Source organism: Petaurus breviceps, unplaced genomic scaffold (assembly GCF_028583685.1).
Source record: "Petaurus breviceps papuanus isolate PSGF00001 unplaced genomic scaffold, PetGlider_PUasm1.0 90317, whole genome shotgun sequence".
NCBI classification, from domain to species: Eukaryota; Metazoa; Chordata; class Mammalia; order Diprotodontia; family Petauridae; genus Petaurus; species Petaurus breviceps.
The window spans coordinates 146,820-169,750 of record NW_027187217.1 but is presented as its reverse complement, the minus strand read 5'-3'; the positions used below and the strand labels follow the sequence as shown (position 1 = coordinate 169,750).

General features: G+C 54.0%; 1 protein-coding gene across 3 annotated transcripts in view; it reads left to right on the top strand.

Annotated features, from left to right (window-relative positions):
* The window catches only part of TSPAN4 (tetraspanin 4), a 70,024-nt gene that overhangs the window by 40,223 nt on the left and 6,870 nt on the right, over positions 1 to 22,931 (top strand). For all 3 annotated transcript variants that reach the window (XM_069107892.1, XM_069107891.1, XM_069107890.1), the window contains 3 exons: positions 6,668 to 6,859; positions 13,372 to 13,446; positions 22,426 to 22,527. In XM_069107892.1, the coding sequence (XP_068963993.1) occupies positions 6,668 to 6,859; positions 13,372 to 13,446; positions 22,426 to 22,527 (369 nt within the window). The remainder of the gene's footprint in view (positions 1 to 6,667; positions 6,860 to 13,371; positions 13,447 to 22,425; positions 22,528 to 22,931) is intronic.

Here is a 22,931-nt window from a genome sequence, read left to right as displayed (position 1 = left end):
TCTCCCTCTCTCTCTCTCTCCCTCTCCCTCCCTCTCTCTCTCCTCTGTCTCCCCCCCCTCTCTGTCTCTCTCTCTCCCTCTCTCTCTGTGTCTTTCTATCTCTCTGTCTCTGTCTCTTCCCCTCCCCTGCTCTTCCCCCTCCTCTGTCTCCTTAGCTGGATCCTCCTCCAGGTCACCCCCTCTAATCACGTGTCCATACTCTCTCTTACTTCACTTGGCGCTCTCATATGCTCCTGTGGCTCTCATGACCGTCTCTATGCAGATGATTCTCAGGTTTATTTGTCCTAACAAGCTTGTTCTTGACCTCCAGTCTCATAACTCCAAGTGCTTCTTGGACGTCTTGAACATCAAAACTCAGTTGAAACCCAACATGTTTAAAACAGAAGTCATTCTCTTTCCCCCAAGCCCTCCCCTCTCCCAGACTTGGGCCAAGCACCCTGGCTCACAAGCTAAGTGTCGGCCTTGACCCCTTAGCTTCTTCTCCCTGCAGCCAATCTGTTGCCACAGTCAGGTGCCCTTCCGCGACATCTATTGCACACCCCTCCTTCTCTCCTCTAACTCTGCCCTGCATGTGCCCTGGTGCAGACCCTCATCACCTCACCCCTGTACTATGACAGGAGCTGCTGGGGGCAGGGGGGAGTCACTTGCCTCAGTCTCCCCCCTGCAGTGCATTGTCCACTGAGCCACCAAAGTGATTTTCCTAAGGCCCAGGTTTGACCATGCCACTCCTTACTCTGTAAACTCCAGAGTCTCCCTATTGTACCAAGGTCTAGTACAAGATGTTCCATTTGGCCTTCCAAGCCCTCCACCCTTCCCGCTCTCCTCAGTCACCAACAGCCAGTCTTTGATCCAGTGACCAGGCCTCCTGGCTGCTGCAAAAACTGGACCCTCCATCCCTCAGTTGCAGGTGCTTCCTGTGATGGTCTCCCAGGCCTGGAACACCCCCCTCCTTGTGCCCATGTCCTGACGTTCTTGGCCCCATTCACACTTCATCCATCTTCCCCAGCCCCCAGCTGCGGACCATGTCCAGTGCTGCCTGTGTTTGTCTACACTAAGCCCTTTGTATGTTGTCTTCCCCATCATGCTGAGCTCCTCTTTGTGTGTCCAGCACCTAGCACAGGGTCTGGCAGAGAAGGTGATTAGGAAATGCTTGTTGACTGACTGACTGAGTCCCGCCTCCTCCAGACATCTTTCAAAACCAGCAGCATCCCCAGAGATGCTTCAGACCAGGTGTTAGACTGATCCAGAGGTCTTAGATGCAGACAGGTCCCCCTGTTCCACCCACAGTCCATGGACACTGACTTCCAGAGGGGCAGGGCCACACGAGAGGCCAGGCCTTTGTCTCTTACCTGCTACTGACCAGAGGATCAGAGCCTTTAACCACATTCTCCCCACCCCCCGCCCATGCCAGCCTTCTCTCCCATTTGGTGGGGGCTGACACATTTGAAGGTGAGCACCCTTGCTGCCAGTGGGCAACCTCCACCCTCCCACTGGGAAGCACCTTGGGGGGGTGTATTAGCATTGGCCACTTGTGTTTGACGGCCTCTCTCTGACTCCATCCTCTCCTCCCTGGTCCCGTGCTCACTGTCTGGAGTAAGGAAAGCTGGGGCTTATGGTGGCCCTAATGTCTGACAGCTGGAGCTCCCTCAGTCCCCTGAAAGCCTCCCATTCTGTAGCACCTTGAGGACCAGGGATCAGCCCTCCCCCCCGCCGGCCCCACTGTCTCCATGCCTTGAGTGCTGTGAGCAGATGGGAGGCATAGTCTTAGGATTGGGAGGGGACTCTGAGGTCTTTCAGCTAAGCTGTAGCTGAATAGGCATCCCCTCCCCCCATCTACCAGCCTCAGCCAATGGTCTTCTAGCCTTTGCTTTAATACCTAGTCTAGTGGAGGGTGGGTGGCTGTCCCTCAAGGCCACAGGGGGTGGTGGTGGAAGATTTTGTTATTAGAACATCTTTCCTAACATCAAACTGAAATGTGCTTTCTTTTCTTAAAAACAACAGCCCTATCCTCTAGGGCCAAGCCAAACAATCCTGGTCTCTCCCACATGGGATCCCCTCCCATGGAGGGGCCCTTCCAATCCCTGAATCCAGCCACTGTGTTAGCCTGAATCCTCTCTTCTCTTCTCCAGGCTTACCATCCTTGGCTCCTTCCGCTGACCCCCGAATGTTACCTCAGGCCCCTCCCCTTTGCTCAGCTCATCCATGCACTTCTGAGCATTAGCTTTGACAACCAGCAGCCGAAGGTGGGAAGGAAGGGAAGACGCCAAGTCCTTCGATGTTCAAGGAAGGGGGAATCATTGTGGCTTTGCCCTGGCCTCAAATGTCAGAGCTAGCTGGCTGTGGACAGCTGCCAGATGCCCCAAGGGGCTTCCTGAAGAGCAGAGAAAAAAATACTCCATCTCTGCTTCTCCTCTCTCTCCTTTGTATCACCCACCTGCCCTTCTAGCCAAAGCTCCAGGTTCTGTTGCCTAGGATCCCCAAGGGAGCCCAGGTGTGTTTGTGTGTATAAGTGTGTGTGAGCTTGTGTGTGTGTGTTTGTATGAGTGTGTATGTGAGTGCACACCCACGATCCCAAGCCCACACACCCCAGGGAGGGACAGGACATCTCCCCTGCAGAACACAGAGCGACCTGCCCTCCCTGATTTCTGCCTTGGTGATGTGAGCCCCAGTGTTGCTGTCCTCTTGCCAAGGAGCTGGGGGAGAGGTGGAGTGGGTAGGTGGGCACTTGTTCCCCAGGGCGTCCGGGTGTGGCTCATAGGAGCTTCCAGACCAAGCTTGTTTCCTTGACAGACTTTTGTCTTTGTCCTGGCCGAGGTGTTTGGCTGGAACTCAGCCAAAGGACTCCCAAGGGCAGACAGGGGGCTCAGGAGTTGTTTGTGAGATGAGTGGCATCACATGTCCAAGGTCTGGCTCCACTGTGACTTTAGCCCCCACTCGCTGGGACCCCTGGAGACTGGAAGGTCATTTTATGGTTCTTCTATTCTAACTGTTCCCTGCTTGACAGCCCATCTCCCATCCCCAAGTCTTTGCAGAGGCTGCCCCTCATGCTTAGAATGCACTCCCTCCTCATCTTTGCTTAGGAGAACCTCACTCAGTTCAGGCACCTTCTGACATGAAGGCAGCTGGTGTCACAGTGAATAGAGCTGGGCCTGGAGCTAGGAAGACTTGAGTTCAAATCCAGATTCAAGAAGGAGGGAAGGACAAGGGGGGAGAGACAGAGGGAGGAGAGACAGAGAGAGAGAGAAAAGAGAAAGAGACACAGGAGGGGGAGAGAGGGGGGAAGAAAAGGAGGGAGAGAGGGAGAGGGAAAAGAGAGAGGATAAAGGAAGGGAGGGGAAGAGAGAGGAAGAGGAGGAGGAAAAGACAGAAAGAGGAGGAGAGGGAGGGAGGGGGAGAGAGAGAGAGAGGAAGAGGAGGAGAGGGAGGGAGGGACAGACAGAGAGACAGAGAGAGGAGGGAAGGAGGGACAGACAGAGAGACAGAGAGAGGAGGGAGGGAGGGACAGACAGAGATCCTTTTGCTAGTAGACCTGTGTGGTCAGAGCCCTGCTAGGAGCTGAATTAACTCTGGCTCTACCTGGTGTCAATCTGTGATTAACCAGGAAGGCTCACCTGTCCTGGAGGTTTTAAACTTCACTCCGGGGCCCTTGCAAAAGGTCTGCTTCTGAGTGCAGGATGACGGGAGTCCTGGCACTCCTTACCTTCCGCCACCCTGGCCTCTTGGGATATCTTGCACATGGCACTGATGAGACCTAGAGGAGCCTTTCTGGGCAACAGCTGATGGGGCTCTGCTGGCCCCAGAAGTCTCAGGGCCCTGGACCAGACTAGTCTGAAGGGGGCATTGTTTGTGCACCATTCCCACCAGGCATTGTTTCCCTATTTCTTGGAGAGGAAGAGAGGGAGGATGGGAAGGAAGGAAAGAAGCAAAGTTGATTAGGACCGAAAACCTCTGAGGTGGGCATGGGGAGAGAGGAGATGAGAGTGGCCGCAACATTGCCGAGAAAGGCACCTGGGGAGGGACCAGAGGCTAATGCCCTGTCTGCTCCCTCTCGAGCTCCAGCCTCGAGGAAAGGAGTCATGCCTGGATGGCTTTCTTGGTGTGCGTCTTGCCCTGAGCTAGAATGGATGTTCCCTTGGGGAGACTTGCAGTCCTTGTTGTGACTGAATGAGGGCACCTGCCCCGCCTTTCCCTCTGCCTGCGGAGGGGCTGACGACCCAGGGCATCTCTCATTGATTCCCTCTCCCACATCCATCTCAGCTCTCCTTGCTTCTCCCCCCAGCCCTGCCCCATCGCCCTCAGCAGATCATCTCCCCTCCTCCAAAGGAAGCCTGCTCCCCAGCTCTCTTGTCCTCTCCTCCCTGCCAAGGCTTTCGTCTTTAGTCTCTATAAGCGCCTTCTCCTTTGCCTGCCAACATGCTCAGGTCTCCCCTTAGGAATACCTTCCCTAGCCCTGGTTCCTGACACTCTGCCTCAGGCATGGTCGCCGGCTCATGTTGACCCCTGGGTTGTTAGCTGGGTGGGTTCACACCGTCTGACCTCTCCCCAGACCTGCCCCTGATACCTCCACATCCAACATCACCAGCATCATCATCACAACTAGCATTTATTTCAGTAGCTGTGCTAAGAGCTTTATTTATTTTATTTTTTTTTTAAAGCAATAGGGGATAAGTAACTTGCTCAAGGTTACACGGCCAGTTATTTCTGGGTGTGGTGCTGAGTATCTGAGCCCGGATTTGATCCAGGTCATCCCAACACTGGAGCCGGTGCTCTTACTTGCTGAGCCACCTGGCCACCCGTAAGAGCTTTATGAATATTTTTTCATTTGACCCTCACAACAACCCTGGGAGGGAGACGCTAGTATTATCCCCATGAGGAAACTGAGACCAGCAGAAGTTAAGTGACTGTCCAGGGTCACGCAGCTAGGGTGTGTCTGAGGCTAGATTTGAACTCAGGTTCTCCTGCTTCCAGGCCTAGTGCCCCCAGGTGGCTCGACTCAACTCTAGGGCACACACTAGCATTTGGAAAAGGATTGTGCATGAACCCAGGCTGGCGAACACCAGGGCCGGAACTTGCAGCTCCCCTCCCCCATCCCTTTCTCGAGGCTGCCAAGCTGGTCAGGATGAGAGTGAGACCCAGAATTCTCCCTTTCACTTTTTTGTTGGTTTCTTAAATTGACTTTTGTAATAATGAGCAATTAGGAAACTCAATGAAGCTTTTCAGCCATTAAGGAGGGCCGGGGCGGGGTGGGGGAGGGGAAGAGAAAGCCTGGAGCTCGGGGATCCCTCGCGCAAAAGCGACCGCGCAGTCTTCCTTCCCGTGGTTCCTCCAAAGTGGGGATTGGCTGGGGTGGGGATGGGGGAGCGCCTAGTGGCAGTGTTGGGCATGAAGAGATCACTCAGCCCCTGGGAATACAAACATTTCAGTGGGGATGTTTGGTACAGCTGCCCTTGGCGCTTCACAATCCTAAATGACTGGCAGCCCATTCATTGTCATTATCGAAGAAATAACCGTGGAATGTTGTTAGGGCAAGGGCAGAACACAGCAGAGCAGAGCATAAAGTACCCCCCTCCCCCATTTCACAGGTGGAGAAACTGAGTTTTGAAGGGGGAAATGCCCTGCCTGGGGTCACACAGTGAGTCAGATCTGCAGCAGGACTTAGGTCTCCTTTCTCTTCCTCCTCCCCCTCCTCCAGGGCTCCTAGCAGGTGTGTGAGGTCGGAACAGGGGGGCCACGAACTGTAACACCTTTGGGGAGAGGTGACCTTTTCTGGGGCGGGGAGCCGGTGGGAAAGCTTCCACGTGAGGCACCAACCTGCCCCCTGCGGGGTGGGGGGGGGAAGGCGGGAAGAAGCTGGCTCTAGAATCTGAAGACTGAGCCCTGGCCCTTTTGCGCGCCAGTGGTCACGCAGCCCTCAGTTCTCCACTCCTTCTGTTTTCTCACCTGTATAATGGGGCTGACTGGGGAAAAGCATATTGCCAAAGAGAGGCAGCTGCGGTTTTCTCCTTCTACATCCCTTTGCTCAGGAGCTGCTGCATGCAGGTTGGACCCGCGCTCAGTGCAAAGGCAGGGGACAAAATTGGATGTGGTCTAATGCTCTGCTGGCTAGTGGGTCCAGCCTCACTCTAGTCATGTGGCGCGGAGGAGGAGAGGGTCCCTGAGCAGGGCCTGGGAGATGGCCACAGGGTAGCGCACTGCTGTGGGGCTGTGCACAGCAGGGGTGCAGGCAGGGAGAAGCTGGGCCATTTGGAAACTTTCACCAGAGGTGGTTGAAACTGTAAGGCTCAGTCGCAGGTGATGTGCAAGGATTTGGGGTGGGATGGAGGAAGGGCGCTGGGCTCTAGGGTCACTCTTGGAGGAGGTGAGAGGAGCGGTTGGCCTGCCCTCCCCCCAGCCCGCCCCTGCCCCAGATTTGGGCGGCCCCCCCTCCCAGCCCCTGCCCCAGATTTGGGCGTCCCCCCCTCCCAGCCCCTGCCCCAGATTTGGGCGGCCCCCCCTCCCTAGCTGCGCCTCCCCGCCCCTTTAAGGGGTAGCCTATGTGTGAGTTGCAGCAGGTGGGAAGGTCACGTCTCTTCTAGTTCTGCTCCCCACAGGGGGCCGGCAGAAGTGGGCTGGGGTCTGCACTCCCGACCTGACTCTGCTTCTCTTCTCTCCCTTCTGCCACCCCCAGCTGGGAGGATGCGGGATTCTCGGTGTGGGCATCTGGCTGGCTGTGACGCAGGGCAACTTTGCCACCCTGTCACCCTCCTTCCCTTCGCTCTCTGCGGCCAACCTGCTTATTGTCACAGGCACCTTCGTCATGGCCATAGGTTTCGTGGGCTGCATCGGAGCCATCAAGGAAAACAAATGCCTGCTTCTCAGTGTGAGTGTTGGGGCTGGCCCTGGGTGGCCCGGGCCAGGGGAGCCAGGGAGGACTCAAGGCAGGAGGATGTGGGCCTTGTGTGTGGGGCGGGGCAGGAGAGGATCATGGGGTGATGGCCTAGGACAGAGGCACCCGGGGAAGGAAGCATGGCCTGGGGTGCAGCAGAGAAACCTTCTCCCACATTGAGACTTGAATTAAATCTCCCTGTCTCCATGCTCCCACGTCTGGGGGTCTGTAGGAAACCAGACAGGGAGCTCCGCCTTCCAAGACCCTCCTTTGTGAGCCGCTTGCTTTGGGTGGCTTTTGGGGAAGCATGTTTACTGGCTGGAGGAGGGAGAAAGAAGCCAGAAGCAGGTGCTGGAACCCTTGGGAAGAGTCTACCCTGCCCATGAGTGGGGCCTGGGGGCCCCCAAGGATGGAGGCAGAGCTCCAAGGGTGGTTGGCACAGCCTGGGTAACCCTCCCCCCTGGAACAGGCTGTGCCCTTTGTCTCTCTGGGACTCTTCCGTCTCCCCCAGACTCTGGAGCAGCTCAGGCAATCCTGGATTTGTATCCAGGGGAGACTGTGGGACCCTCCCCTCTGCTCCTCCTTACCTGACAGATCTGGAACATGACTTCACTGGTCTGGGGCTCAGTTCTCTGTAGTAAAAAGAAGTAGGTATACTGGGTGGCCCTTCCAGCCCCCTGGGGTAAGACCAGCCCAGTTGACTCTTGGCAGGTGGGCCCACCTGGCCCCTGTGGGGAGGCTGAGAGAGAGGCCCAGCCTGGGACGGGAAGCCCATTGCCGCACCTCCTCCTCCTGCAGCCTGGTCACAAGAAAGCTGCCCTTTTCTGCTTTCTTTCATGGTGTCCCTGCCCCCAACTTGGCTGTGGCCACTCAAGCCCAGCTGGGGCTACTTGGGCCAGTTGGCATTTGGAAGATCCTTCCTTGGCCCTCAGGATGCAGGGCCATCTGCCGGCTCCAGGGGAGCAGGTGGTGCCGGGAAGGGCTCTGGCACCTCCATCCCTCTGCCCATGTTGGTACTCTCCCGTCCTGGTCAGAGGCAGCTGACCATGGCAGCACGACCCCCTCTGCCCCATCCGCCAACTAGAAGGACCAGGTCAGCGCAGGCGCATGGTGGGCCTGCTTGAAGGACATGACCGAGGAGCTGGTCTGGAGCTCAGGCCCACACCAGGAAGAGCCAGGGTAAGGCCCCACCCCAGCCTCTGAGCCCCCGCTTCCGCCAGGAGCAGCTCCTGGGCCACGAGTGAACGGAAGACCCAGTGCTGGGGCTGCAAACTTGTCTCATCCTGGAACCACAGAGCCTCTGAGAAGGAAGAGACCAAGCCTGTGAAAGAATCCTGTCCAGCATCTCCAATGAGAAGGAACCCAGAACAAGTCAGCAAGCATTGATTAAGGGCCTACTGTGTGCAGGCAGAGCTGGGGACCCCGAGAAGGGCAGAGGACAGCCCCTGCCCCAAGGAGCTCCCAGTCACATGGAGCGCAGCCTGCAAACCCTCTGGACAAAGCCTGTAAGCAGGGCACTGGGGGGACTCCCCAGAGGGAAGGGACAGGGGACTGACAGGAAGCTGGGGAGGTCAGTGATCAAGGCAGAGGAGGGCCAGCCTTCCAGGACCAGAGACGTGAGACAGCTGGAGGGCCAGAGGCACTTCCTGGAAGAGGGAGTGTGTGGGGGGCAGGTGATGAATGCCAAGCCATCCTGCAGGCAGGAGGAAGCCACTGGACATGACTGAGAGGGGGGATGGGAACAGCCTGGGCTGGAAGGCGCTCTCCCTTGGCCACTGAGGGTGATGACAGTCCAGGAATCATCGCGTCTCCCCTTCTTTAGCACCCCAGAGCCAGGAGAGACCTCAGGGTCCTCTAGTCTGATCCCCAGCCAGATGACGGAAGGCTCACTACTGCCCAAAGCAGCCCATTTCCTTGCTAGAGAGTGCTCCTTGTCTGGAAGGCTGAGAAAGGGGGTGGTCAGAGCTTGTCCCTTGGTGGTCATGGGGACCCTGGGTCCTACCAGTTCCTAAAGGAAGCTGTGGAGAAAGAAAGATTTGGAGAGATGGAGATGTGTATGTTCCTCTTCTCATGAAACAGTAATCACAGATAATTAAAAAGGTAAGTGTTTCTCTGGTTATGTTCTCTTACCTGTTAATGCGTGAGCCTGAGAGGCCTTTCGGGGAATCACGCACAGGAAGGTCTTTATGAGGCCTGTTCATCTAAGTCACGGAGCTTTAAAGTGGGAACAGTTCGGAGTGGCTTTTGTTTTTCCTAAGGGAGGTGCTGCCACGCAGGGACACAGCAGGCTGTGCAGGACGTGGTTGGGCTCCTGGGTTCTGCCCTCCGTGTCAAGCTGGAGGGGCATTGGAGGCTGTGGAGATGAGAGAACTGAGACAGAACAAGACGGGGCCTGAGGCGGGGTCTGAACCCAGGATCTTCCTCATTCCTTGCTCCTTGAAGGGCTGCTGAAAAAGGAGGAATGAGAGCTAGAGCCTGTGTTAACCTATCAGTACAACTCGCCTTTCCTCTCTTGGGGGGGCCTCTACTTTCCTTAGGATTGTGCCCATTCCTCGACTTTGCGTACTGCCCAGGGTGGGGGATGGGGTGTGTTCAGAGAAGACTAGCAGCTGTTGTGTGAGAGGGGCTGAGCCCTTTTCAGGGCTGCCCATGAACTTCTGGGGTCCATCCGACTCACCTGTAGCATGGGTAGTGGCCATGCCCCAGCGGACCGTTAGCAGACGGGCTAAACCAGGCTGAGGGTAACTAAGGGCTCTCAAAGCCCTTGGTTCTCCTTTAAGTACGTGAAGATTTCCCCTGGTGGAATGGGCAGAGGAGGACAGCTTGTTCCAACGGCCATGAAGGTAGCTGAAGCAGGCACTGTGGAGTGCTTAGAGCTCGGTTAGACACCGAGGCCGCCAAGGTCACCTGTGGCATCTCGAGCCATCACCAGTTGTCTTGATCCTGTCCTGCCACTGGGCTGTGATGACTGTGGAGGAGAGAGGGAGGCCGGCAGCTTCATGAAACTCTGCCTCCCTTCCATGCAATTTAGGCACGAGTCAGAAGCCATCAGCCATGGCATTTTACTATTATACCTATCTGAAAGTCCTGTGGTGACAGACAAGTGAGGAAACAGCAGGTGAGAATGCTGGGAGCTGTGGTCACAACCCAGCACACAGGTGGTCCAGGCCACAGGGTCGTCTTCTTACTGGCAGCAGCAGTGGCATTCAGCAGCCCCTGGGTGTCTGAGCACTGCTCACCTCCTGGTGTGAGGAAGAGGCTAGGAAAGGTGCCCTAAAAGTGTCTGCTTACCCAACCCTGACCTGATTACTGCAGCAGGCAGGGATGCCACCCTGCCGTCAACACACACACACACACACACACATACACACAGTCACTCACTATGTACAAAAACTCCAGCAAAGATGATTCCTTTCACCATCAGCACATGGAATGTGGGCACACTTTTAGACAACACAAAATCCAGCAGACCTGAAAGACAAACAGCTCTTGCTGCAAGGGAACTCAGCGGGTATCACATCCAAATAGCAACCCTGAGTGAAACAAAGCTGGCACATGAAGTCGGAGCTGGATACACGGTTTTCTGGAGTGACCACAGTGAAGGGGAGCACTGGGAAGCTGGTGTCCACTTTGTGATCAAATCTAATCTAAGCCAACAAGTTTGTATGCCTACCAAAAGGAGAGAACGAGAGACTCGTGGCAATGGAATTGCCACTTGCAGGAAACCGTCACGCCAACATCATCAGTGCCTATGCTCCTCCCATGACAAACCCCCATGAGGCCAAAGAAAAATGTCATGAAGGCCTGGAGACCCTTATCTTCAAGGTGCCAAAGGAAGACAGGCTTATGATTCTGGGAGACTCGGATGGTAGAGTAAGCTCCAACTACTAGACATGGCTGGGGGTCCTAGGGAGGAATGGAACTGGAAACAGCAACAGCAATGGTCACTTACTACTGAAGACGTGTGCATCGCATGACCTCATCACCCACACTGTCTTCTGTTTACCTAAACGCAATAAAACTTCTTGGATGCACCCTCACAGCAAGCACTGGCATTTAATAGACTATGTGATTGTAAGGAGAAGAGACAGGTTGTGAGAGTGATGAAGGCAATGTGTCGTGCAGAGTGCTGGACTGATCATAGACTTATCCTCTCCAAGCTGAATATTAGTGTGCAACAAAAGCAGCAGCCCCAAGGCAGAATGACTACCAGGAGAATGAATGCAACAGGTCTCTGAGCAGGAACAGTTTGTTGGTGACTCGGAGGGACAGTTGGAAACAGTGGAGCAGAAAAGGAGTGGGCACTTGGAGACATTTGGTGTCTGGGTCACAACACTCATCCATGTCAAGACTGATTGGATGAAAACGACGGGGAAATTCAGAATGAATTTAAATGAAAAGGAGAACTCCACAGGGTTTACCAGCAGGACAGTTCATCTGTCTCTAAGAAGGCAGCATTTAGTCCCATCAAAACTAAAGTACAGACAAAACTTGGAGAGATGCAGGATTCTTGGCTCCCTAGGGAGGCAAATGAGATTCAGTTCTGTGCTGATAGTCATGGTACTTTCATGATGTCCTGAAGGCTATTTATGGGCCAGAGACCTATGGTGCATCTCAACTACTCAGAGCTGATGGAGCCACATTGATTAGTGATGAGGACATGATCCTAGAGAGATGGGCTGAACACTTCCATAGTGCTCTCAAGAGACCAGCATCAATCAATGCCAGGGCCATAGACTATTTACCTCGGGTTGAAGTCAATCCCTCCCTAGCTGAAGCTCCAAGTGAAGGAGAGGTTTTGAATGCCATTAGGCTCCTTTTGTGGGGCAAAGCACCTGGTATTGATTCTATTCCAGCTGGGATTTACAAGGCAGGGGGTTCATTGCTCATCCAAAAGCTGACTGAAATTTCCCAGGTCATATGGCCAGAGGGGGTTATCCCCCCAGGAATTCAAGGGTGCCTCCATTGTCCATCTCTGTAAAGGTAAAGGAAATGGATTGTCCCGTGACAATCTTGGAGGGGTGGGGGGAGTCCTCTCTCTTAGTCATTACCAGCAAGATTCTTGCCAGAGTCCTCCTTAATAGGCTGATCCTTCGCCTGGAAGACGGTCATCTCCCTGAGAGCCAGTGTGGCTTCAGAAAGGGCAGAGGAATGGTCTATATGGTGTTTGCTGCCTGGTAACTCCAGGAGAAATGCCAGGAGCAGAACAGAGGACTATATACAACATTCAAAGATCTGACCAAGACCTTTGATACTGTCAGTTTCAAGGGCTTATGGGAAATTATGTCAAAATTTGGTTGCCTGGAGTTCATCAGTTCCTGATGGCATGCCTGCCCGGGTTCTAGCTAATAGATGATGCTCTCATGCTGTCCCAGTCACCAGTAGAGTGAAACGAGGCTGTTTGCTCCCATGCTTTCAGCAGTCTGTTTTCCAGCAGGATAGTTCATCCAAATGGCATCAAGGTCAGCTACTGCATGAGAAGAAGTTCTTCAACCTGAAAAGGCTACAAGCCAAAGTGGAGGGAGTGTTGGTGCAGGATTTTCTGTTTGCAGCTGACTGTGCCTCAGGGCAGCCTCTGAAGCTGAGATGCAACAAAGTGTGGATCAGTCTGTGCTGCTTGTGCTGATTTGGGCCTCACGATTAACACCCAGAAAACCCAGGCTCTCTACCAGCCAGCCCCGCGCCGTCCACACGCGGGCCCAGCAAATGGAGAAGTCTGACCGCTGTGGATAGCTCACTCCCCTTGGCAGTGCACCTTCCAGGCACGGGCACATTGATAATGAGGCTGACCAAGGCATTGCCAGAGCCAGCTCAGTGTCTGGAAGCCTCTGAAAGAGGGTGTGGGAGAGAAGAGGCATTAGACTGACTGCCAGACTGCCGTCCACAGAGCCGTGGTGCTGACCTCGCTGCTGCCCGTGAGACCTGGCCAGTCTGCTTTGGCAGGCCTAGGGTAGGGAGGTGGGAAGGTGAACCTGGGCTTTGAATTCTTGGCCCACCCTCATCCCTTTGTTATTCAAGGAAGAAAAAGCCCTTCATGAGGAAATTAAGGAACTGCCTAAAAACAGGGGCCTGCAGCCCGGCTCCTGGGGGCCACTGCCTCCCCATGTAGGGCCCCTCCCCCAGCCCCCACACCTGCCTGTGTTCTACCCACAAGCCACAGCCCCTTTTCCTGCATATCCAGCCCTCAGGTGGGCCGGGCTGCCTGAGGCCAACGTCTGTGGTCCAGCATCTTTCTGTCCTTCTGTCCATCCCTCTGTTGCACATTATGTGTTAGTTCTAAAGCTCACACACGCGCACGCATGCACACACACACACACACACACACTGAAGGGGAGAAGAAGGACTTGTTCGAGGTCACACCAGGAACTTGTGCCAAGGCTGGCCGACAGCCCAGGTGGGCGCCTAGGGGCTGGTTTCTTCCGCAGGTGGGGGGAGGGGAGGCTCCCTTGTTCGGGGAGGTGGTTGGGCTCCTGCTGTCTCTGAGACCCCTCTCGTCTCTCCTTCAGTTCTTCATCATGCTGTTAATTGTGTTCCTGCTGGAGCTCACAGTCGCCATCCTCTTCTTCGTCTACACAGACCAGGTCAGTCCCTGTGGGCAAGTTTGCTGCCATTTGCCTTCTCTGTTTCTCTTGCCCCTCGATATCTGTGCCAGGCTTGGGCCCCTCTGCATTGAGGGTATGCAATTAGGACTGTGTGGGAGGGTAGATGGGGTGACTGGCAGGACACAAAAGCCAAGGAATGTCCCTTGGGAGAGCAGCCTTTGCATGGAACCCCACTGAGGGGAGGGGTCACAGCAGGGTTCAGGGATGAGTGACCATGGGACAGGGTGTGTGTGTGAGAGTGTTTGTATGTGTGTGTGTGTGTGTGTGTGTGTGTGCATATGCGTGCACACGTGTGTGTGCATGAGTATATATGCCTGGGAGTGTGTACGTGTGTGAGTGTATGCATGAGTGTTGGTGAAAGGGGCTGCCTCAGGAGGTCATTACCCAGTCACATTAACTACTTGTGAAGCATCCACTTGGCACCAGGTGCAGGGCACTGGATTCTGGGGGCCTAAAGGCAAAAAGCAGCAGAATCAGGAGACACATGAGGGCTAGATGTGCAGATATGGGAATCATATGCACTGACATGATGATCAAATACCAGGACGTTGGTGAGATCCTGGAGAGAGACAGAGCCTAGAGGGAGAAGGGAGGAGGGTCCCAGAAGGAGTCTTGGGGTGTTCCCATAGTTAATGTCTGGGAGATGAACGGTGATCTGGCCTGAACACAGAGGAGTGGTCAGGCAGAAGCAGGAGCAGGATCAGGAGACGAAGGAGACTGCTTCCAGCAGGGGAGGGTGGTCAGCCAAGAGCTTGGGAGCTGTCCTCGCTGGAAGGTTCTGATCTGAGGACCCACAGGTACCAGGCAGGACTTGGTAATTCCCGTCCAGCGAATAGGCCTGGGTGAGGCAGGAAGGCCATGGCTAAACTGGGTTCTTTTCTCCAGAATCAGTCTGGACCAAAGAAAAGCACCAGAGAAAATGAGCTATGCAAATGAAAAGAGGAACTGTTTGGAAATAGCTCCTAATGCTATTTCTCTTGCTTTCTGAGGTTCCACCGGTGTGTGCATGTAATCCGACTGCCAGAGGCTCTTGAGCTCCCTGCCTGTGAGGCCATCTTTTCTAAGGATGGGCTGATTGTTCTGGCTTGGGGCTGGTGTCTGAGGCTGTGTGCTGCCCTTCACAGCCTGGCCTGGCCAGATGAGACCCCAGGATAGGGGAGGCAAAACCCAAATCCAGCAGGGGTGGGAAGGTCTAGCAATGGTCAGTATATTGAACTTTCAGAAAAACTGTGCCTGTCTAGAGTGTCATCTGGGCCTCCGCAGATGGTGAATTTGGGATGGATGGCTTGTCTTCATCCTGTAAGACTCATACCCTCCTGCTCCTCACACCAGTGGTCCCTAAGCACCTGCTTGAGCTTCTCTGGGAAGGGTGTCCTTTCTCTGTCTCCCAGTCATACCTGGGGCCAGAGGAGGCTTCTGAATGTGAGGCCTGGGGCCTCTGCTTCCTTCAGCCATCTACAGAGAAGGCTAGCTTCCCTTGCTGTCACCTCAGTAAAAAGGACATGGTGTACCCTCCCCATTTTGAGTTAATCTATTTTTAAGGTATTATTTTCTTCAGTCAGATTGTTGACTCTCTTTTCATAATTTTCTTGCATCATTCTCAGTGAAAAGACTGAGACCCAGAGAAATGAAGTGAGTTGTGTGGCCATGGATCAAGCCTAGGCTACCCCTGAGTTCACAGGATCACAGAATCTCAGATTGGAGGAATGACTGCCCCTTGCTAAATGGGAGCCCCCACCCCAACAAAGCTGACCTTGCCCCTCCAAGGAGGAGGGACCTCCTGAGGCCCCTGAGGCCATCCTGGGTTAGCCTTCATGGTTAGGAGGTGTTTGCTGAACACTCAGCCTGAGCCAACTCTTCACACCCAGTTTCCCTCCTTGGGGCCAAGCAGAACATAGCTCCTTCACAGGCAGTTTCCCCACCCCTCTTGCCCCCAGCAGCCATAAGAGACCCCCAGAGATGGCTACCACATCTGACAATTCCAGTCTATAAGCATTATTAAGCATTTCCTGTGGGCTCATCCCGGCTGTCTCTGCCTCCTTCCCAGGTGAATGAGATCTTAGCTAAAATCAGGGAGCCAGGAGCCTGACCTGAGGCAGTGAGAACAGGCCAGGTCAGGGATTGTGGTCCCCCTGTTCTCTGCCCTGAGGCCCTGGACTGAGATCTGGGCTCTGAACAAAGCTAGATGTGACAATACATTGGGTAGGGCTAGCCTTGATGTCAAGTCAAGTCAAAATAATTTAAGTGCCCACTATGTGGCAGGAGCTGTACTGAGTGTTGGGGACACAAAGGAAGGCAGGAGGTAGTCCCTGCCCTCTGGGAGCTCACAGTCTAATGAGGGAGACAAGGTGCAAACAACCAAGTACGAACAAACCATAGACAGGGTGAATGACAGGTGACTAACAGAGAGGATGCTGGTGGTGATGATGGTGCGCTCGGACTGAGGAGGAGCAGAAGAGGCTCCCTGTGTCTAGTGGGATTTCAGCTGGCACTGGAGGAAACCAGGAGACAGAGAGGAGGAGAGAAAGAACTCTGGTGGTTTAGAAGCAGGAAAACTCCCTGAGCTCCCCCCATAACCACCTCAAATACCCATAAAATGTGACTCTAAAACTTTAGGGCTACAGAACCCACAGACTGACAGAGAGAAACAAATCTCCTGCTGAAGGCAGTCCGGCAGCCAGGGTCCATTGCAGCATGCTGGGAGCAGAGCACAGCCCCCTGGGGAGGCCTTGGTTTTAGCCCCAGGGGGGCCTGACCAGCCACAGCTGCACAAAGGACCTTGGGAGAGTGGATCACCGGCAGCTGTGGCTGTTTCCAGAATTATCAACACATAAATTCCAAAGGCAAAATGAGATGTCAGTGTAGAACTCTGTTGGAACTGGGGTGGGGATGGAGGAGTGGGTCCAGCCTCTGCCTCAGGAGTGAGAAGTGGTAGAGGCATGGCAGCCATGCAGCCACCTCCATGTGGCTGCTTCAGAGCTCCTGGCCTGCAGATTGTAGTGGGACCAAGCAACCATTTTGAGGGGTAATCACTCTTGCTTTAACTTGCCTGGATCTGGATGGCTGTCTTGGGTGGAGGTCCTGGGGTGTGTGACCAGGTGCCAGAGCTTCTGGAGGCTTCAGAGAGGGTATCCAACTAATAGCTCTGGCAGTTTTGAAAACACCAGCGATTTGGGACAAAGTTCCCCTCTCTGGTAGCCGAATTCTACTGTGGCAGAGAGCTAAAAAGTCAAGTAATTGAATAGCAACATGAGCAAGCAAAGGAAGCAAAGCAAGTAGAACAATCCAACTTTAGACTCCTATTTTGGGGACAAAAAGGATCAAAGCATGGAACAGGAGAAAGACAACAAAGTCAGAACTCCTGCACCAAAAGCTTCCAAGAAACATATGAATTGGTTACAAGCCATAGAGGAGCTTAAGAAGGATTTTGAAAACCAAATAAGAGAAATGGAGGAAAAATTGGGAAGAAAAATGAGAATGATGCAAAAAAATTATGAAAAGAGAGTCAACAATCTGACTGAAGAAAATAATACCTTAAAAAATAGATTAACTCAAATGGCAAAAGAGGTCCAAAGAGCCAATGAAGAGAAGAACGCCTTAAAAAGCCAAATTTGCTAGATGGAAAAAGAATTTCAAAAGCTCACTGAGGAGAATCATTCCTTCAGAATCAGATTGGAGCAAATGGAAGCTAATGACTTTATGAGAAATCAAGATACTATTAAACAGACCCAAACAAATGAAAAAATAGAGAGGAAGAATCCTGGGCAGGAGGGAAAACCAGGGAATGTGCCCAGGGCTGGGAGGCAGGTCTTGTTTAAGGAGTAGCCAGGAGGGTCAGAGAGAGTGTGGGGGTGGAGGGCAGGGGAAGGGGGAGAAGTCTGGAAAGCTAGAAAGGGTTATTCAGGAAGATTGTCATCGAATACCACCTCCGATGCTTACTAGCTAGGTGACAGTTCCCTTTTCTGAGCCTTACTCTCCTCATCTGCAAAATGGGACTAGCAATAACATACTGAGGCTATTGTAAGCATGGCTATAGATCTTGTGGCCCCTGCATTCACATCGAGTCCAAATGTCAGGAAGGAGCTAGGAAGATGAGCAAACAAGAAAGGACCTGACCGTAAAGAACTGCTGAAGTGACGGAAGCACTCAGGACACAAACCCAGAAGAGAACAGCTCAAAAACATGGACAGTGATCTTCAGAGAAAACTGCAGGGGCGGTTAGGTGGCGCAGTGAGTAAAGTGCCCACCCCAGAGTCAGGAGGACCTGGGTTCAGATCCAGCCTCAGACACTTCACACACACACACACACACACACACACACACACACACACACACACACAACCTAGCTGTGTAACCTTGGGCATGTTACTTAACCCCGATTGCCCTCCAAAAAGAAAAATGCAGATTCGACACAGATCCAACAAGAATCCTAGAAGAGCTACAGAAGGAGGTGCTTTAAAAGAGCCCAGCACAACAATAACAGTGAAGGATCTTAAGAACCACGTGAGAGTCATGGAGGAAAGCTGCGAGAGAAGAGTGAATAGCTTGGGAAAGCAGCACGGCCCCCTGAAGAGAAGCACGCCTGGGAACGAGAAAGCCCAGGCGGGAGCTAGTGAACGCACGAGACCTCAGGAGCATAAAGCAAAGTCAGGAGCCTGGAAAAAACTAGGAGGAAATATGAAATACTTCACAGGAAAAATAGCTGCCCTGGAAAGCAGGAGGAGGAGAGGTCGGTGATTTAAGGATCACCGGGCTACCTGAAAACCATGACCAAGAAAGGAGACGGGACATCGCATGTCAAGAAGTTGTAAAAGAAGACTGCCCGGATCTTTTAGAGCCAGGGGGCAAAGTAGAGACGGAAAGAATCCACCAGGCTCCTCCTGGAAGAAACTTCCAAATGAAAACTCCCAGAAACATTTCAGTCAAGTTCCAGAGCTACCAGGTCAATGAGAAAATGCTATGGGGCAGCTAGGTGGTGCAGTGAAAGAGAACCAGAGTCTGGGGGATCTGATTCCAAATATGACCTCAAACACTTGACACTTACTAGCTGTATCCCTTAACCCCAAACTCCAAGAATAATAAATAAACAAAATACTGCAAGAATCCAGAAGGAAATAATTCTGCTGTCATGGAGCCACAGCCAGGTGTAGCAGCAAGCACCCCAGTGCCCCCAGGGTGGCTGCCAACACAGGTTCTTAGATCTACTTTTCCAAAGGAAGGTAACTCGAAATGGGTTAACAATCTTGCTTTCATCAATCATATGTCATTTACCAAGTTCAGGGGAAAAAGGTCAGCACCCTGAACTTCAGAGAAAATGCAAGCAGAGAAATAAAGACCAACAGACAGGGCTCCGACTGACTGAATCAACTATACACCTTACATACTTCTCTGGATGGAGAGAGACTTCACATCTGAGCAGTTGGGAGCTCTGAACATACCTCAGAATCTTGATCAGGGAACTTCAAAACACCAACTCAGAGTATTTATACCCTTCTCAGAGCCAGAGGGCATCAAAACCCTCCTGACTCAGGGCCTAATTGGAAATCAGCAAAAGGTGTGAAAGCCTCCCTGTGAGCAAGCCTCCCCTCAGCAAGCTTCCCTTAATGGGCTCCAGGTGATGCCTGTTAATGGGTGAGTAAGCTCTTCTATTCCATTAACATTATAGTTGCTCTCTAGGCCAATTGTTTTGGGGGTTACATGGGGGGGTGAATTAAGTGGTCAAATAAGGCTTCTGTTTGTTGTCTTCCACTCTCAGGAGCTTCTGGGGAGGAAGGGCTGGGGGGGGGGGCTCATCAAGGAGCGAATTCTTGAGAGTTAAGAGGACAGAGGAGCCTCCAGTGAGCTGACTTTTTCACAACTGCCTCCAAAGAGGTTTCCTGGCCCTTGGATATGGCAGGGGGCCCATGTATCTCTGGGTGTGACCAGGGCCCCACAAGTCTCCTGGCTCTGGGTCCTTGGGTGTGGCCAGGCTCAGGTCTCTCCTTGCCCTGGTGTTGAGCCCTGAGCCTGGGCATCTACAGCATTGCTGCTTTAGGGTCTGTGTCCGTTACTGATGGGTTTGCATAGGGGAATTTCAGTTTCAAATTACTCACAAAAACCCAGTGAAGGCTGAGAATGGAGATGGAGGCATGCCCAGATTGTCTCTGACAGTTCCCACGGAGACACTGAAGCTTTCTCAGGGGCATCATTTCCCCTTATTTATCTGGCCTGCCCCGGGGGCTTCTGGCAGCATCTTCCTTATGTTCTGGGGCCCCTGGGGGCTCCTAGGGTGGGGCAGGGGAGGGCACAAATGTTGAAGAAAGCCAGTGGAGGCAGGGATGGGCAGGAGGTGCACTTTTCTGCCCCGGCTGGTTCTCAAGTGGCCGTAAGTGTGGGGTGTGGGACCACAGGCAGGTGCCCCCAGCCCGACCTGGGGGCTCTCGCTCTCTCTGGGCAGCGGGGTGGAGACCCCTCACCATGGGGGTCTCTGGGATGCCTTGGGGGGACAAGTCACTGTTCCTTAGAGCTCTCACTTCCTGGAGCAGCTTGGGGCCACTGGGGCTTCTGGAAGTGCCTTGAGGTGTCTGGGCAGCCAGAAGAGCTTTGGATGTGACCAGGGGGCTGAGCATGGTGGGAATAAGGTCCCCCAGCCAGTGGCTGACTCCTGCAGGAGGGGCTGGGAGTGAGGGCTCGCAGGCCTCTGCCCCTGAGCACCCCTAGCAAATGTTTCTTCCTCTTCTTGGTTCCTGTGTGCCCCATGGGTCACCTCAGGCCCCCTGCTTGTTATCTTAGCTACACTGGGCATATCCATTGTGGATCTCCTTCCCCCTCCCTCCCCGCCCCGAGGGAACCCTTCATCTCTGTGGTCTTTGTTATACTGACCTTAGAAGTGGCCCTGCCTGATAGGGGCTTGAACCCGAAGGGCTGCCCTCCCCTCCTCCCCTCCCCTTCTCTTACTAAGTTACTGTTCTCTCCACATCCTGGGCCATGGGCATAGAAGCTGCTGACTCTCCGGGCTCTTTTAGTATCATGGGCTTTGAGGCCATTTTTGCCCTTTCTTCTCCCCATTCTATAGAGGCAAATACTGAGGCCCAGAGAGAAGGGACTTGTTGAGGGAGCCTGACTTTGAGGCATCATGAGCTGAGCTGACCTGGCTCTGAGTGTGTCTTGGGGTCACAGGGCCAGAAGTGTTCGCTTATGTCCTTGGTTCTTAGGCGTCTCACTCCAGTCCTGACTGGGACCTATTAACTGTGTGACCTTGGACAAAGCTGTGAGTCCCTCTGAGACTCAGTTTTCTTTTCAGTAAAATGGAGACCAGAGTGCCTGTGTCCCCCAGCCCTCCGGGCCCTTCCAGGAAAGCTCCCTGTAGAACTGGGAACTGTTGTTCATTAGTACGGATTGCCTTTGAGGAGTGGTATGAGCGCTCAGTAACCGCCTTGGGGGCCACAGCAGCCCTGTGGCCATGCCCAGCCCAGTCTGGCTCTCTTCTCTGGGTCCACAAGAATAGAGGAGGCCCAAGGCTTCAGCCTAGGGGACCTGTCCTCCCTGGTGGCAGCAGCCATTCTCCACAATGCCCCTGGTCAGCAGCCAAAACCAGTCCCTGCTGGGTCTGGGGAAATGGCCCCTAATCAGCCTGGCCAGATATTGGCCACCTGGGTGCCGGTGGTCTCTGAACAACCCCCACTCCATGCTTTGTGGCCATTAACACCATTTGAGGATGCAGTCCAGACAGCCTGGGATGGGATGGTTGGTTGCTCCCTCTCATGGGCTTTACAAATGTAGCCTTTAAAAATTAAGTAGCTCCACGTTCCATTAGGGCGAAAGCTGGCAGCCGAGGGAGACAGCTCTGGGGGGGGGGGGGGAGCTCCCAGGGGTCTCAGCTCATACAGGGTCTCTAGACAGCTCCCGGACCTGCTCTGAGGTCCCAGTGTGTCTCTCCAGCCCCCACTCCCACCCGGGACCTCAGTGTCCCTTCAGACCAGGCTCCTGAGGCTCTCCCAGTAGGGAGGGGAGAACAAGCTGGCATCTTGCCTGGGAGGGTCGAGAAAAGGCAGTGGGCTTTGAAATGTGCTAAGCCCTTCCTGTCCTGAAGGGCTCACAGGAGCCTCGCCATTCTGGGAGGATTTGTCTGAGCTGAAGGGTCTCAGAGGGACCCATTTTACAGAGAGAAATCATTAAGAAGCCTAAGAATAACAGTCCTGTGAGGTAGATGCTAGGTTTAGTGCCTTCTTACAGAAAAAAAAAATTGAGGCTAAGCTATGTGGCCCTGGATTACAGAACTAGCAAACATGCAAGGCAGGATTCGAACCCAGCTCTTCTTTTCTTGGGCCTATGGCTCTGAGATTCCCTTGATCTCTTAGGCCAGGCTCCTGGAAGGCTGTTATCCTTCCCACCCCCCATCTTTCCTGGCCTTCAAGGCTGAGCCTTCCCTAATCCCTAGGTGGCTTCGGAGTCACTTTTCCAGAAGTGATTTCAGATTTAGGAAAATGCGGGGGGCTGGCTCTCTACACCTTCGCACAAGCCCCCCGCCCCAGCAGCCCGAGGCCCCCCACCATGGACTCTGGCCTCTGTCGGGCCTCCCCAAGTATGCAGACATAGGTCTGCCAGTAATCCAAAGGGCTTCAGTTCCCTCAGCCATTCACTCATTAGAGCCCTCCTGCTGTGCCCTGAGATTGTCCAGCCCTCACCGATTAGGCACCCCTTGCCCTCATACCCCTGGTGTGATGAACCTCGCTGGGGATGGAGCCCCCAACTGGCCGGTGAGCTCTCTGGGCGCGGGGCACAGAGCAGTTGTGTATGGGCGTGATGTTTCACCAATGCTCTCCTCTTCTCTCAGGTATGGAACGAGGGGGTGGGGCCAGAGCACCCAAGCAGCTTGCGCGCTGCCCAGGAGGGGCGGGGCGTGGGGGGCGCAGGGCTTCTGCTCCCCGGGCTCCCGGGTGAGGTCAGCCTCACAGCCTCCCTTTGCTGCCTTGGCAGATTGACACCTACGCTCAGCGGGACCTGAAGAAGGGGCTGCACCTGTACGGGGCCGAAGGGAACATTGGCCTCACCAACGCTTGGAGCATCATCCAAACAGATGTAAGTGGCACCCTGGCCCCGCCCCCGCCAGGCTCTCTTGGGACTCGAGAAGTGCCCACAAGACTCCAAGGGGCACGAGAGGGCACGAGGAGCCAGCCTCCTGGTCCCGGCACCCTTTCCGTGCAATGGAATCTGCATCAGACTTAGGAGGCAGCTAGGGGGTGTCACAGTCCTGAATTCTAATCCTGCCTGAGACCCTTTACAATTGTGTGGCCCTGGGCAAGTCGCTTAACCTCTGTCTGCCTCAGTCTCCTCATCTGTCAAATGGGGATGATGACAGCTGTTGCAAGATGATGCCTGGCACATAGTAGGCTCTATAAAAACGCTAGCAAGGAGTTCCAGCTCTGCCCTGTCTGCCTGTGTGACCTGCCCTCCCGGGGCCTCAGCTTCTTCCGAGGTCCTTT